The 14,161-nt window shown below is 39.1% G+C and overlaps 1 protein-coding gene across 4 annotated transcripts in view; it reads right to left on the bottom strand.

The window, feature by feature from the left end:
- NBEA (neurobeachin) overlaps window positions 1-14,161 on the bottom strand; it is a gene marked incomplete at both ends in the record, with an annotated part of 550,746 nt that overhangs the window by 79,209 nt on the left and 457,376 nt on the right. For all 4 annotated transcript variants that reach the window (XM_084277996.1, XM_084277994.1, XM_084277997.1 and 1 more), the window contains one exon: window positions 2,275-2,415. In XM_084277996.1, coding sequence (XP_084134122.1) covers window positions 2,275-2,415 — 141 coding nt within the window. The remainder of the gene's footprint in view (window positions 1-2,274; window positions 2,416-14,161) is intronic.

Here is a 14,161-nt window from a genome sequence, read left to right as displayed (position 1 = left end):
CTATTTTTCCTACTGAAGCTAGTGTTTCCTCTAGTACAAAGGTCTAGGCATGTTGTTTCTCCTCCTGGATTTCTATTACTTTTTACTGGTTTGCTCTGCTTCCATCTACACTATTTCATTCCAATTATACATTTTGTCATAGTTCTTGTTTGTTTGCTTGCTTGTTGGTTTGCTTCCTCTCCATTACTCTTTTTTTTTCTTTCCCTTTTCTTTTATTCTCAGGTCTGCTCAGTTTTCTCCCATGATTTTGCTTTCCACTCCTCTCTTTCACTCTTACTTTCTACCAAAAGCTCAACAGTAACACATCTCCTTCAATTTCTGAAAATACCAAGCACATTTTTCGATCTGAATTTCGGCATCTCTTATTGCCACCCTCCTCTTTCAGGACTAGACTGTAATTTACCTTTTATAAAATGTTCTTGCACAGTCTTCTTCACAAACTAATACCAAAACTCTAGCTCAAAAAGTTCACGAGCAAAAAAAATCCTACTTTATCTTCTAAAAATCTCTCTTAGCCTTATCTATCAATTTCACTGGCATAATCTTTTCCCTTAGGATTTTTCATCTTTTATTTTGTAGCCAAAAATATCTCTTTAAGGGTTTGTATGACTTTATAATCCTCATAGCTATAATCTTTTACTGTGCCACTACACACTTAGTTTTTCATCACGTTATTTCTTTTTTCCCTTTTCTAGCTTTAAACTTTCCCCACATCTGTCTCCCTCTCACTTCTGCAATCTCCTCCCACTAGTGATTGCTTTTCTTTGCTGACCACTCTTATTTATATCCTCCTCAAAAGACCTATCTAGGTGTGCCCCTTATATTTAAATTCTGCCTTTGTTGTTTCCACTTCTTGCCATCAGCAATCACTTCCACAGGCAGCATTTCATTTCTTTTCTGGTTGCTGTTCTCACATGCATTGTTTCTTCTAACAAATGTATTTTTTCAGGTCTACACTGCAATGCCATCAAGGCAGAGACCTTGTTCTTTCGTTCTTGTAGGGCAGAAGAGAAAGAGAGCAAGAACACCTACAATATTCCATAAACAACAGTAGTAAAAATGACACAGCATTAGCCTAATACAGGAAATGAATACTCCTTGGTGTGCTGTACATTCAGCCTGTAAGCAGACTTTCAGACCTAAGAATTCGCTGACTAGCAAGAGGAGATCTTTTGTTGAATAGCAGCCAAAATTAATAGATAAACATGCAAATAAACCCACTGTTTTTAATATACTTTAAGGCAACAAAGAAGCACATGTGAACCATAAAATGTATTCACAGTACATGAATAATTTAGCAACATTTAAGAGTACAGTGATCACCCCATCTAGGAGTGTAATCAACGTTTACTTTCCCATGGGTTAAGAACTATTCTGAACTAAGAGCAGAAAACCAGGATATGTCTAAGGGAGGCTGAGATGAGAGGAAACTCAGATCTCTGGCTTTATGTGTGTCTGTTTTGCTTTGGTTTGTGCAAAACACTCTTAGAATACACCTTGTGTGACAGGTTTTTATTGGCAGGGTGTAGTTTAAATTCAGTAATTACACAGTGACTGGAATTTTTCATTAATTCAGGTTTCTCTGTGAAACCTTAACTCTCTCACCAACATTTTTCTCTAATTCACTGTTAACACTTAAACTGAATTCAGATTCATTCTATCCTTGATGTTTCGCCCCGTTCCCCAGATCTGATTTTGAGAAAAGGATTTAAGTATGAGGTTTCCAGAACTGAAACAGCAGTTTGAAGTCAGAATCTAGAATTTTACATTTCTGGAAATTGTAAGCTATTAACTAATTGAGAAGCATTGTTCATTTGCATAAAATATTACCCCATACTGCTTTAATATAAAACTGGTTCTGTAATTCCCCTCTCAATCTAACACACTTTAATGTGCTTTTTATGGAAGGTTTTTCTTTAACATTGCACATATCTGTCCCTAGCTGAAAGTAATAATATGATATATGAGTAGTATCAGATTTCCATATTGTCTAGAGACATTTTTTTAGATAGATTTAGTTTTAGATGGATTTTCTTCATCGTACATGTCCTTGTGCCACCACAATTTTGTGTCTAAATGGATTTCAGATTGATTGGGCAGGAAGGACCCTGTCATCACTACAAATGAGCATACACAGTATTCCTGGAGAATTTAAGGTAGGGAACAACAGTGAGATTTTGATAGAAAGATACTGTCATTAATAAAATTGAAATACTGGTAAATGACAGAAAAGAGGATAGTTATTAATGAAAACCAGGATCCAGAAATACTTACAATACGAACAAGCCAAGCCAATGTAGAAGTAGATGTAGAGTAGTGGGTGTTATAATGATAAGGTGGAGTCTGATCATCTTCCCATGTCTCATACCGTTCTGCATAGAAGACTGCTCTCTTTGGGTTCAAAGCACCAATAGGCTGCAAAGGGATAAGAGGTCAAATATATTATCAGCTGAAGGGCAGCACGTCTGACGTGTCACAGGTTAATTCTGCATTAAGATTCACGACATAGGACACTTCAACCAAACTCATTCTACACTGTAGCAATCCCTTCAGATTGCTATAATCAGGATTTCTTTTCAAAGGCTTTGTGCACTAAAATTCTTAGGACTTTCCTTATTTTAATTGACAAATGTAAGTGATCCACATCTGCAAACTTTCAGGGCCTTCTTGAAGTATGAGTTGTTTCCCAATTAATTCAGTAACAATGTTCTGGAAATAGACTTCTAAAACTGCATTTTAAATGCATTGAGGCCAAACTAATATTTCTGTTGCTGTCATTCACCATAATCACACAGCTAATGAAAACTGACTTTTGCTCACACAGGATACTTTGTAATGCACAGTTCATGATGAAAAGATTTCACGCGGAACTGCTGACGGTGTCTGGTGATCCTAAGCAGAAATGCCTAAAAAACCATGCATAGTCCTGCAGGACTGGAACTACTTTCTGTCTGAATGAAACTAGGTTTTACTGAGAAAAAAAAAAACAACCAAGCTTTGTGCTTAAAAACAATAGAATCTGAAAATTATTTGCAAATTCAAACTCCACTCTGAGCATACTTAACAGAAAATCTATACAAATCAGGTAAAAAAACAAAAAGAAATGTAAGGCAGTAATAGGATCTGTTGGGTTTGCTGTGTGTACTTAGGGGATATGTGTTTTTCTAGGATTTTTTTAAACACACTTTAACTCTTTTTTTTTTTTTTTTCCCCAAATGCATTTGTTACTGTGGGAAATGAAAGCCACTGGGGAAAAAAAAATACAACAGAAAGTAGAGAAGACATTGAAGTATATATGGTCTTAAAGCTTTGTTTTCCAGATCAGATGGTGTTAGTGTGTTTGCCACCAACCTACAAAGAATTGTCAGATTTTATCTTTCGTGGTAAAACTAAACACAGAGTTTAATAATTACAGAAGAGCCCACACCACATGTATACACTTATTATAATTTTAAATGATTACTTGTTTTCTATTAATCAAAAATTAAGAGTTATAAACAATATTATTAAGGAAATTGCAACTTGAAAACAAACTTATGCTCAGGGACTTTGACCCTTTTCAAAACACTAACAGGTATTGCATTGCATTCCACGACAGAATTTTTCTCCTGAGTTAAAATCCTGTAGCTTACAATGGAAATACCAGTACAAACTGAAATCAGTGTCTTTCACTACACCACGTATGTAACTAACTGAACAATTCTAAACCTACGAGTATGTGATTCCTTCAGCACTGCAATGCTTTCTGAGATGGCTGTTACAAAAGGCTGACACTGAACATGCTGTTTTCCAATTTTACCCATTTTATGTTTTTAAATAGCAGTATTTAATAAACACTTCGATTTTAAACCATTATTATCTGAGTATTTTTCACATTAAATACTCTGGATGCTTAATACTTTGCTGTGTCATGGAGATGTTAAGAGCTTTCTCTCTCGAACGTGTAAAATATGAGAGTAATCCCTAAGGATCAGTGTTATCTGATGCAGATTGCACTGCAAGACCTCACAAAACATTCATGAAAGAGACGTATGAGCCATTCCCTAACGCTTTCCAGGCTTCCTCTGCAACTACTGCAACAAGAGCAAGAAAATATTTGCATTTTTGTTATCCTTGGTTTTGTTACACATCCTGCCACTCGCTGCCAAGGAAACACCCTGACACTATTATAGCCCATAAGTTGCCAATATATAAAGATGGTTGTTCAATCAATTCCTTGAAAGAGTCATTTATAAAAAGGCATTATTTTTCTATTAGACTGAAAAACTGTGTCTGTATCTGTGCCCTTCACTAAATAGTATCAAGGTTCTGGGTTGCTTTGAGGTCTGTATGGGATCTGCTGATATGACACTCATCAAGGTACTGTGCATGCACTTCTCTGGCAGAACAGATTCCAGTCCCCCAACTGCACATTTCAAAAGCTACAGCAATAATTCCCACTCCAGTCAGTTACAGGAAATGTTCACTCTGTCTGAGAAAGCGACACAAAATGTTAGAAAAATCAATGGGATTGGATTGGATTGGATTGGGAGGAGTCCTGACTAGAAGGACTTAGGGTTGTTGTCTGATGGAAAGTTCAACATGACCCAGCATTGTGCACTTGCAGCCCAGAAAGCCAGCTGTATCCTGGGCTGCATCAAAAGAAGCATGATCAGCAGGCCAAGGGAGTTGACTCTGCCCTCTACTCCACTCTGGTGGAATAGACTGGGGACTCTGTTCCCCATCCAGCTCTGGGGTTCCCAGTACAAGAAAAACATGGAGCTGTTGGAGAGCGTCTAGATGATTGGAGGGATGGAGCTCCTCTTCTGAGAAGACAGGCTAAGAGAGTTGGGTCTTTCAGTCTGGAGAAGAGAAGAATCTAGGAACACCTTATTGCAGCCTTCCAGTACCTCAGGGAGCCTGAAGAGGGGCTGTCTACAAGGGCATGGAGTGACAGGACAAGGGGTAACGGCTTTAAAGTGAACAAATGTAGATTTAGATTAGGTATTAAGGAAAATTCTTCTCAATGAGAGTGGTGACAACCTGTGACTGTCACAAGTTGCTCAGAGAAGCTGTGGCTGCCCTCTCCCTGGCAGTGTTCAAGGCCAGGTTAGGTGGGCTTTGGGCACCTAGTCTAGTGGAGGGTGTCTCTGCCCATGTTGGAACTAGATGAGCTTTGACGTCCCTTCCACCACAATCCATTCCCTGATTCATACTATGATTCTATCACTCATATCCCTTCCCTTTACTGTCAAGGTGCATCTTAGGCTACACTGCAGTGAATTGTCAGGCTGTGGAAGACAGGGGTATCATATGTCACAATATTAGTGTACTTAGATTTTTGAAGGCAGAGTAGTGATGGCACATGGGGATTACTACAACATTGCAAATCACAACTCCAGGCCTTTCAAAACACATTTGAAGCTGATCAGATGTCTTTCAGCAAATAAGCTACGTGTTTTCATTCCTCACTGCAAGTTGATTACAGTAACAAGAGCTGTGAAGCTTAACTGATGCTCAAAAACAATTACAAGCTATTTTATTTTATAGACTAGCAAATGATAACGATGATTGAACCCAGAGCTCTAAATAATGTCTTTTGTTGTTAAAAAGTTATACATATACTGTTGTATTTAAGGAAAAAGGTACTTTTTCTCAAGAACTTAACATTTCTTTTCCAAAGTCACATAAACCACTAATGCAAACACACCATCACATCTTTCAGGGTTAAGTGCTATTTCAATTTAGAAGATAAAAGATATGAGGTTGCAAGATGGTACGTTCCCATTTTCATGTAAAAATGCCTGCACAAGTAGCTAAAATAATCTACTTTCAGAAGACACATGTTCAATTTATTAAATGATAAATCTAAAAAGCTGCATTCTGAAGATTACCTTCATCCTCATCAATATTCTTTTCAGAGTCAGAATCCATTTTTCTTTCAATTACTTTAGTATTCGTTTGAAGAAAAAAATGCTGAAATGCACAAAATATCTGCTGAATGAAATGGACTTTTTAAGTGAAATATCATGAGTGTCACCTCTCTTCTTGCACATGTGGAAATGTCTGGGAAGAATCCCTCCTGGGAATTATCCTTCCAAAGAAGCTGAGAAGGAAGGAGGGAGGGAAGGTGAAAGAGAAGGTGGGAGGGAGGGAAGGTGGAAGGGAAGGGGGAGGGGAAGGGGGAGGGGAAGGGGGAGGGGAAGGGGGAGGGGAAGGGGGAGGGGAAGGGGGAGGGGAAGGGGGAAGGGAAGGGGGAAGGGAAGGGGGAAGGGAAGGGGGAAGGGAAGGGGGAAGGGAAGGGGGAAGGGAAGGGGGAAGGGAAGGGGGAAGGGAAGGGGGAAGGGAAGGGGGAAGGGAAGGGGGAAGGGAAGGGGGAAGGGAAGGGGGAAGGGAAGGGGGAAGGGAAGGGGGAAGGGAAGGGAAGGGAAGGGAAGGGAAGGGAAGGGAAGGGAAGGGAAGGGAAGGGAAGGGAAGGGAAGGGAAGGGAAGGGAAGGGAAGGGAAGGGAAGGGAAGGGAAGGGAAGGGAAGGGAAGGGAAGGGAAGGGAAGGGAAGGGATGGGATCCTGGATTGGATGAACTACTGATCTGAATGGTAGCCTGGGATTCAGGAGATGAAGGTTCATTTCTGTGATTCAAGGAAGTTATAATGTTCCTGGGTAACCTGTTTAGGTATGACAATAGCTTCTGATACAAAGGTGTGCTAGAAATCCCTGAGCTAAGTGTGGACAGGCTGGCAGGGAAACATGGCACCATTTATACAGAGGTGACAACAGCAATCTAAGAGGCAGTGCAGCACTACACAGGGAGGAAAGCTGGGCACTGCACTCTGCTCATACAACTGCAGCTTCTGCTTTAGCATTACAACAGACATCTCTGGCCTGTGGCAAAAAAAACCCCCTCCAAACCAAGAAATACCTGATCCCCCTCTTCTCCTCTTCTGTGAGGTAACGGAGATCTCTATGCACATTAATGGAAAGGACTTCAGTGTCCTCTGATGTAGGACACCATACATAATGAAAACACTAACAGAAAGCGCTCAAATCTGTAATTTTCCTGCTGTGTAATTTAAATATTTGCTGATTAACCACAAACAGATCAGCTTGTGTTTACTAAATGACTGAAAGCAAAAACTCCTGTAAATAAAATAGCGTGGAGTGAATTCAAAGACATCTGCCCCTGGCTTCCTTAATGGTTTTTTAATGTCCCTGTGGCAATGTGAAGTTACCAAAGAAATGATAACAGTTTACCCTTCAGTAAAGACATGACTTTTCTGTAAAGACTTTAAATCTTAGTTGTACAAACTACCAACTAATCCAGTTTTACTCTGATGACCTATGTGTCCTGCTAGATGAGATGCTCTAGAGTATGGGTAGTCTCACATTTTTCTTGTAAAATGTGCAGGGTATGTGGAGTTTTAGCCACTTTCCAAAGTGCTACAGTGCTAGTCTCAGTCCAGAAAGACAACTATTGTGGTTTTAATCTGATACCATGGCTTTAAAATGGAGATAAATTTTATTTATGGATCTATCCCTGTACCTTCATGCAACTTTATTTCCATTTATTTCATCTTTACTGCTAAGTCCAACCTTCAGGAATGCCAAACTCTGGAGGTAAGAAAGAAAGTCTGGAGAAAGGAAGACCTTCACTTGGTTGAGGTGTATTGGGTCAAAAGACATCTAGGCAAACTCAACATCCACAAATCCATGGGCCCTGATGGGATGCACCCATGAGTGGTCCAGGAGTTGGCAGATGTTACAGCTATGCCACCTTTCAAAGGTCACAGAGAAAAGCAGAGATGCCTGAGGACTTGAGGAAAGCCAACATCACTCCAGTCTTCAAACAGGGTAGGAAGGAGGACTTAAACTACAGTCCAGTCAGCCTCACCTCCATCCCTGGAAAGCTGATAGAACAACTCATTCTGGGGCACATCCTTAAGCACATGGAGGATAAGAAAGTTACCAGGAGTGGTCAACCTGGATTCACCAACGGGAATTGCCTGGCCAATCCAATAGCCTTCTATGATGGCTATAACTGGCTAGGTGGATGGGGGAAAGCAGAGTATGTTGTCTGCCTCAACTTCAACAAGGGTTTTGACACCATATCCCATAACATCTTCACAGGCAAGCTTAGGAAGGGTGGGTTAGATGAGTGTATAGTGAGGTGGATTGAGAACTGGCTGAATAGCAGATCCCTGAGAGTTGTGACAAGTGGTCTAGAATCTAGTTAGAGGTCTGTAGGCATCAGTGTGCCCAAGGGGTCTGTACTGGGTCTGGTTTGTTCAACATATTAATCAGTGACCTGGACAAGAGGACAGAGTGTTACCTCAGCAAGTTTGCTGACAATACAAAACTGTGAGGAGTAGCTGATGGACCTAAAGACTGCACTGCCATTCAGGAAGACCTGGGCAGGTTAGAGAGTTGGGTGCAGGTGAACCTAAGGGTCCTACACATAGGGAAGAATAACCCCAGGCGCCAGTAAAGGTCAGGGGAAGCAGTGCTGCAGAGAAGGACCTGGAAGTCCTGGTGGACAACAAGCTCTCCCTGAGCCAGCAACGTGCCCTTGTGACCAAGAAGGCCAAAAAAGTCCAGTGAAGGGCTACAGGAATGACGAGAAGACTGGAGCATCTCTTGTGTGAGGAAAGGCTGACAGAGCTGGATCCGTTTAGCCTGAAGAAGACTGAGAAGGGACCTGATGAACACTTCTAAATTTCTAAAGGGCAGGTGACAAGAGGATGTACTCTTCTCAGTGGTGACTTGTGATGGGACAACGGGCAACAGGCACAAACTGTAACGTAGGAAGATACTCCTCAACATAAGAAAAATCTTTACTCATTGTGACAGAGCACTGAACAGGCTGCCCAGAGCAGTTGTGGACTCTCCTTCTCTGGAGGTACCCAAAACCCACATGGACACAATCATATTCCCTGCATTAGTGTAAAAACATATTTAGCAGGGAATTTGGACTAGATGATCTCCAGAGGTTCTTTCCAACCCCTTCTATTATGTGATTCTGTGATTTCAATAAAATTCTACTGCCTTGAAAATTAATATAAAATTACTTTTACAAAACAATATATATGCAAAGCTCAATCCATCTACTTACTCAGTCCTGTACCTTAAAAATTAAAACTAGTACAGAAACTAAAATTGAGTCAAACAAATTGTTCTGAACATTAAATAAAAAGTTCTTTCTAAAATGTTTTATAAAATGCCTTTTCCAAACACACTATTTGTCTTTTTATATTAAAAAGCCCTCTGTAAGGACTCCTAGCAAATCGTATGAACTTTCCATAAAATAGTTTATAATATATTCTTTACCCCAACCTAGCAAAACAACTCCCTGCATGATAATATCTATTCAGCCACTTTGCTTCTGATTTACTAAAAGCTGCTGTTTGAATTTATTTTGTGCTTCTTTTTCCATTTAAAAATAAAGTAAGTATTTACTTTAACATTAAAAACACACTGCTATTCATGTCATCCTTTTTTATCTGGCTAATCTCTTTAGACATCTGGCCTTTGAACCAGTGTATTGTCAATACATCTAGTGTTTATATCCACTGGACATGTTATGTTAGCTCATGTAATATTTACTGTTTTGCCAGCTATCTTCAGAGAACTACATTCTCTCGTGAGAGCAGAGCTGAACACATAGCATCCTATTTGTCTGCCCATTGAAATATTCTGTTTATCTTGACTCTAATTCATGCAGTAGCTACCTTATCTATCTCTCTTTTTTTTGGTGTAATGTACAGTGCAAAATTGTAGCTGGATACAAAAGAAATCTTGCACGTGGCTTTACTTGGCTCTGGCTGAATACAGACTGAGCTTTTCCTGAAAGCTTGCTATTTTTACTTAAAAAAACCCCCAACATAGCAAATAACAACCCTTAAGTATGACATCTGAGGATGGTATTTGAAAATTTTAAATAAATTCAAATTTTACCCAAATTTATAAAGAGATTTTCTTCAGCACGTCAACATCAACTTTACCAAGTACAAAGGTTCTGGCAGATTCAAAAAGTAAATGAACTTCTTATTTAAGAAAAGAAAATGTTTAACTGTGTGGCTTAAACCAAATGAGAAGCAAACTAATTTTTCTCCTGCTGGTTGACTTTTGTGTGGCAAAGAGAGAAGTTTAAGTTACAGAAACTGATTCCATTTTTCCAGTGAGTGTGGCTCTTGCTAAGCCCATAAACTCCATTCCACAGCATACACATTTTTGGAAGTATTAAGTGTGGCTTCCCTTGAAATCTTCACACTTCGATGCACTCATTTGCATTATTACATTGAGAAGCCTTGGGGCTTTATCACTTCCTTTTCTTGCAATGGCACAGTAATAAGGAAAAGTGGTTATGCTTATCACCACCCGTCACTCAAACACCTTCTATATTAACAAAATATAATTTTTTCCACTCAATGAATGGGCGTGTGATGTCTCATACACATGTCAATATCAGTATTACTTTGCCTGGTGAAGAAATCATTTTATTTAACAGGATGTATGACTGGAAGTAAATGAGGAGAAATTCCCATTTACACTTTAACGAGCAGGGACAATGCAGCGTGTCAACCCCATGCGTTCACTATAATGTAGGAGTAAAAGTCATACAATTCTGCACAAACAAACCATAGCATATTTTCAAGTATGCTGAAACCCAAAAAAAACCCTCAATGTACAGTAAGGGCTGCACACACAATTCCATACTAATGCTTAATACCATAGGCATTCTTCCAAAAGAAATCTCAATAAAGAAGAAAATAAGCAGATCACCTGGTGGTTTGATAGTGAAAAGATAATCTATGTATCTATGACAGCCTCTTTCATTAGCTTTTCATCCTGTCAAACAATAAATATAACCTTTAACCTTGTATATGTAATGAATAAAACTTGAGCCTACACTGTCTAATCAAATGAGAGGTCCAATATATCCTACTGCTACAGCACCTTCCTTGACCATGGGCCCTGGTTTTAAATCTCAAATAATATGTGAAAGGGGAAAAAAAAATCCCTGGTAACCAAACTCCTAAACACATCAAACAAATAGGGCAGAGGAATTTTCAGACTAATATATAATTGTTCTCCACGAACAAGCAACATTTGGATGTAAAAGTACCAGCACAATAAGGAGTGCTAAAAAAAAAAGCAGAATACAATGGAATGGAAGGAAAAGACAAGTTACATGTTCAAGACAGCTTTGCAGAAATGTAAATATTTAAGTTTGAGATAAATGCAAAAGGCATGTTTTACTCTGTCACTGACACCATAAGGAAACTAAACACATCCAGTTTTACTTCCACAAAACATATGAATTACATTTGTAGTGTATGTTTAATTAGGAGTTATCATATTTTATATAGAAAGCCCAGGAATCAAAGTTTAAAAAATTTCAAAAGGAGTACAGTCAATTATCATAACTGACACTGCAGCTTTGTATGAACTTTGTAGGATAACAAAAAAAAAAAAGAACTTAGATTTAATATCTATATTTAACTACCAAATGTTAAACCAAGAATACAAGTCATGATAGGTGGGTTTACTTTTTGATTTCATTGTTTTTGTAGGCTTTTACCACGTACATAAGACTGTTCTATGTTTTTGCAAAAGCTTGTTTGAGGGCTATTAATTACTAAATGTTCAGTAGAGAGGCTTTGTGAAACTTAAGAAGGGCCAACTTGTGGGAAGGCAGAAGGTCAGGAACTGCCAAAGGAGATTTTATCCATCAACAGCTTAGTTGGAGGTTCTGATTTGCCATCAAATCTGCAGGAACATTTCTCCATTGCAGGGTAAAAATCTGACAGAAGGAAGGTCTCCTCTCAGGAAGGATACTGTGTGTGCCTGTCACAGAGATCTGGCTGAGGCTTGATGGCACACCCCAGTTCAATAACGTGGACAAGAAATTACTAAGTCCTGCTTTTAGGCACTAGGCTACTCAGGATTTACCTCCCTAACAAGGAAAGCAGGGGTTTACTTACAGATACAGGATGGTATCGAAAATGAGAACAGAATGGCCAAGGAAATACTTCAGATACATCTGATTTTGAAGATTTTTACTGATAATCCACAAATTGAAACAGGATGCACCTAATGCATAACAGCCAAAGTGCACAAAGTAAGGCTTTTCTATTAACTGGCCACTGCCTTTTACCAAGAAATCATTGATCTGTTCTTGCTTTTAAGACCATTGTGAAATGAAACCCATCAGATATTATTACAGTAAACTGGAAAAAAATTGACAATTACACTGCTTTTATAGTGAGGGATCCCACAACACTTTACAGATTGCACATGTGTTTTCTCACACATGCATGGGATAAATGCAGCCCAGACCTTGCCAGAAAGGAAAGACCATACTCCTTCACCAGTTCTTTATAGGCTTCTTTTTTTTTTTTTAAGTGGTCAAAACTGTAGCTTTTCCACAGGAAACCACTGGTAGCTTTTGACTAACAGAATGCAGTTATCAAATTGGGTAAGAAAAGGTCCTCAGGCAAAATACTGCTGTGCACATTGCACGGATTCTTGAGAAACATAAATAACCAGAGACTTGATTTTACATTTCCTTTCAAGGGAGAGCACTACTAGGCGTGCAGTGATACTTAATAAGCTCTGCAAGCACTAATTCTATAATGAGTCTTTACTAACTCATGAGGAAAACCTATCTATTCAACAATCACACTACTTCCTGTAGCAATTACATACTTTAATAGGCTGCCATAAAAATTTTGATTCAACCAAAACTAAATACCTAATGAAAGACTCATGAGATGTTGTCTAATCCTGTTGCACTTCATGACAGGCACTGCTATTAATACAAGAAAGAATTGAATCTAAGAGATTTTGAAAAGTGTAAGGGTCTTAATGAAAGGTTTATGACAATTTTTAAAAAATAAAAAGAGATATTTTTGCACATGGTAGGGAACAAGCCAGTGTGAGATGATACCTGATCTTTATTTAACTCATGTCTGTGGATTTATATTACTTATTTATTTAGCTAAGAAAAAAAGTGGGAGGAAACTTAGGGGTCTCTACTGCTATTATGCAGTCAAGTCCTACTCAACTTAAATTTTGGAAGTCTCACAAAAGCAGGCTTCCAGGAATTGTTACAATATACTGGGAGTAGCTGCAAGAACGCTCCTTCCAAAAAGAATATGAGACTTTGAGATACCCAGGCAGGGTGGGATCTCGCTGTTGCTGCCCAAGATGTGTGCTTGCAGGAAGAGGAGGAAAGCAAAGCAGACTTAAAGGCAGAAGCCCCAGAAACTCTTAGGGAAAGCAGGGGCTGCATAATAGGCCTTCGGTGTCATTTTCTCCTCTCCAGCCTCATTGTTAGAGCTAGCAGGTGACACCCTCCTGCAGTTTTGAGCCTCACTCAGCTTGTGCATACAACTTCTGGCTGAGCAGCTATGGCAAGGATACAAGGAAGCTGTCATGCCCAGACAAAAGCAACCTCACACTGGTCATGTTGGAAGGCTACTCACCTCCACTGGTGAGAAAGTATGTATGCTTTCTGACTTGATGGGAACCAGGAAAGATACTCCCCACAATTCAGTTTGAAAGCATGTTTCATGGCTTTATTCCAGCTGGCCAAAAGCAGAGCCCCTCCACATGCTTCTGCTATGTTTGGCCAGGACACACCTCCTGCCCAGTCTGTTGTCACAATCAGAGTACCAGAGATGGGTGCTAGTGGAGAATGCTAGGAACTGTATTGTTATAAAGCACTGACTGCTCAAGTCCAGTTAGAAGACAAAACCTACAAATCACAGTAAGACCCTATACTGCAGGGTCTAAAATATAAAAATACCTGTTTATTATTCAGTAATAATTACTTAGCCAAAAGAAAGAGCTGCTATTATATTACTTGTCTAGTCACTGCAAAACAAAGTGAAAAATTAGTCAAAGCTTTTTATTTCCAAAGGATCAGATCAGGTTTCATAAACTAAGGGAGACAATTAGTGAGATCAAGTGGCCTGACACACCATAAGACAGAAGGTACAGAGGACTTGCAGGTTTGCAACTGGATCAGTCATGGACATGGAAAGTAGGACAGTGTAGAGATGCAGTATAAAATGATTCTAAAATAGAAAAATCTATTCCAGACTTTTCAGACTTTAAGATAAAGACCTAACCAGCCTATAAAGATAAACCAAAATCTCTTCCTAAAAAGGCAAGCTAATTATAT

The sequence above is a fragment of the Gallinula chloropus genome (assembly GCF_964237585.1).
Source record: "Gallinula chloropus genome assembly, chromosome: 1".
In the NCBI taxonomy this organism is placed as follows: Eukaryota; Metazoa; Chordata; class Aves; order Gruiformes; family Rallidae; genus Gallinula; species Gallinula chloropus.
This window is presented reverse-complemented; position numbering and strand designations above follow the sequence as displayed.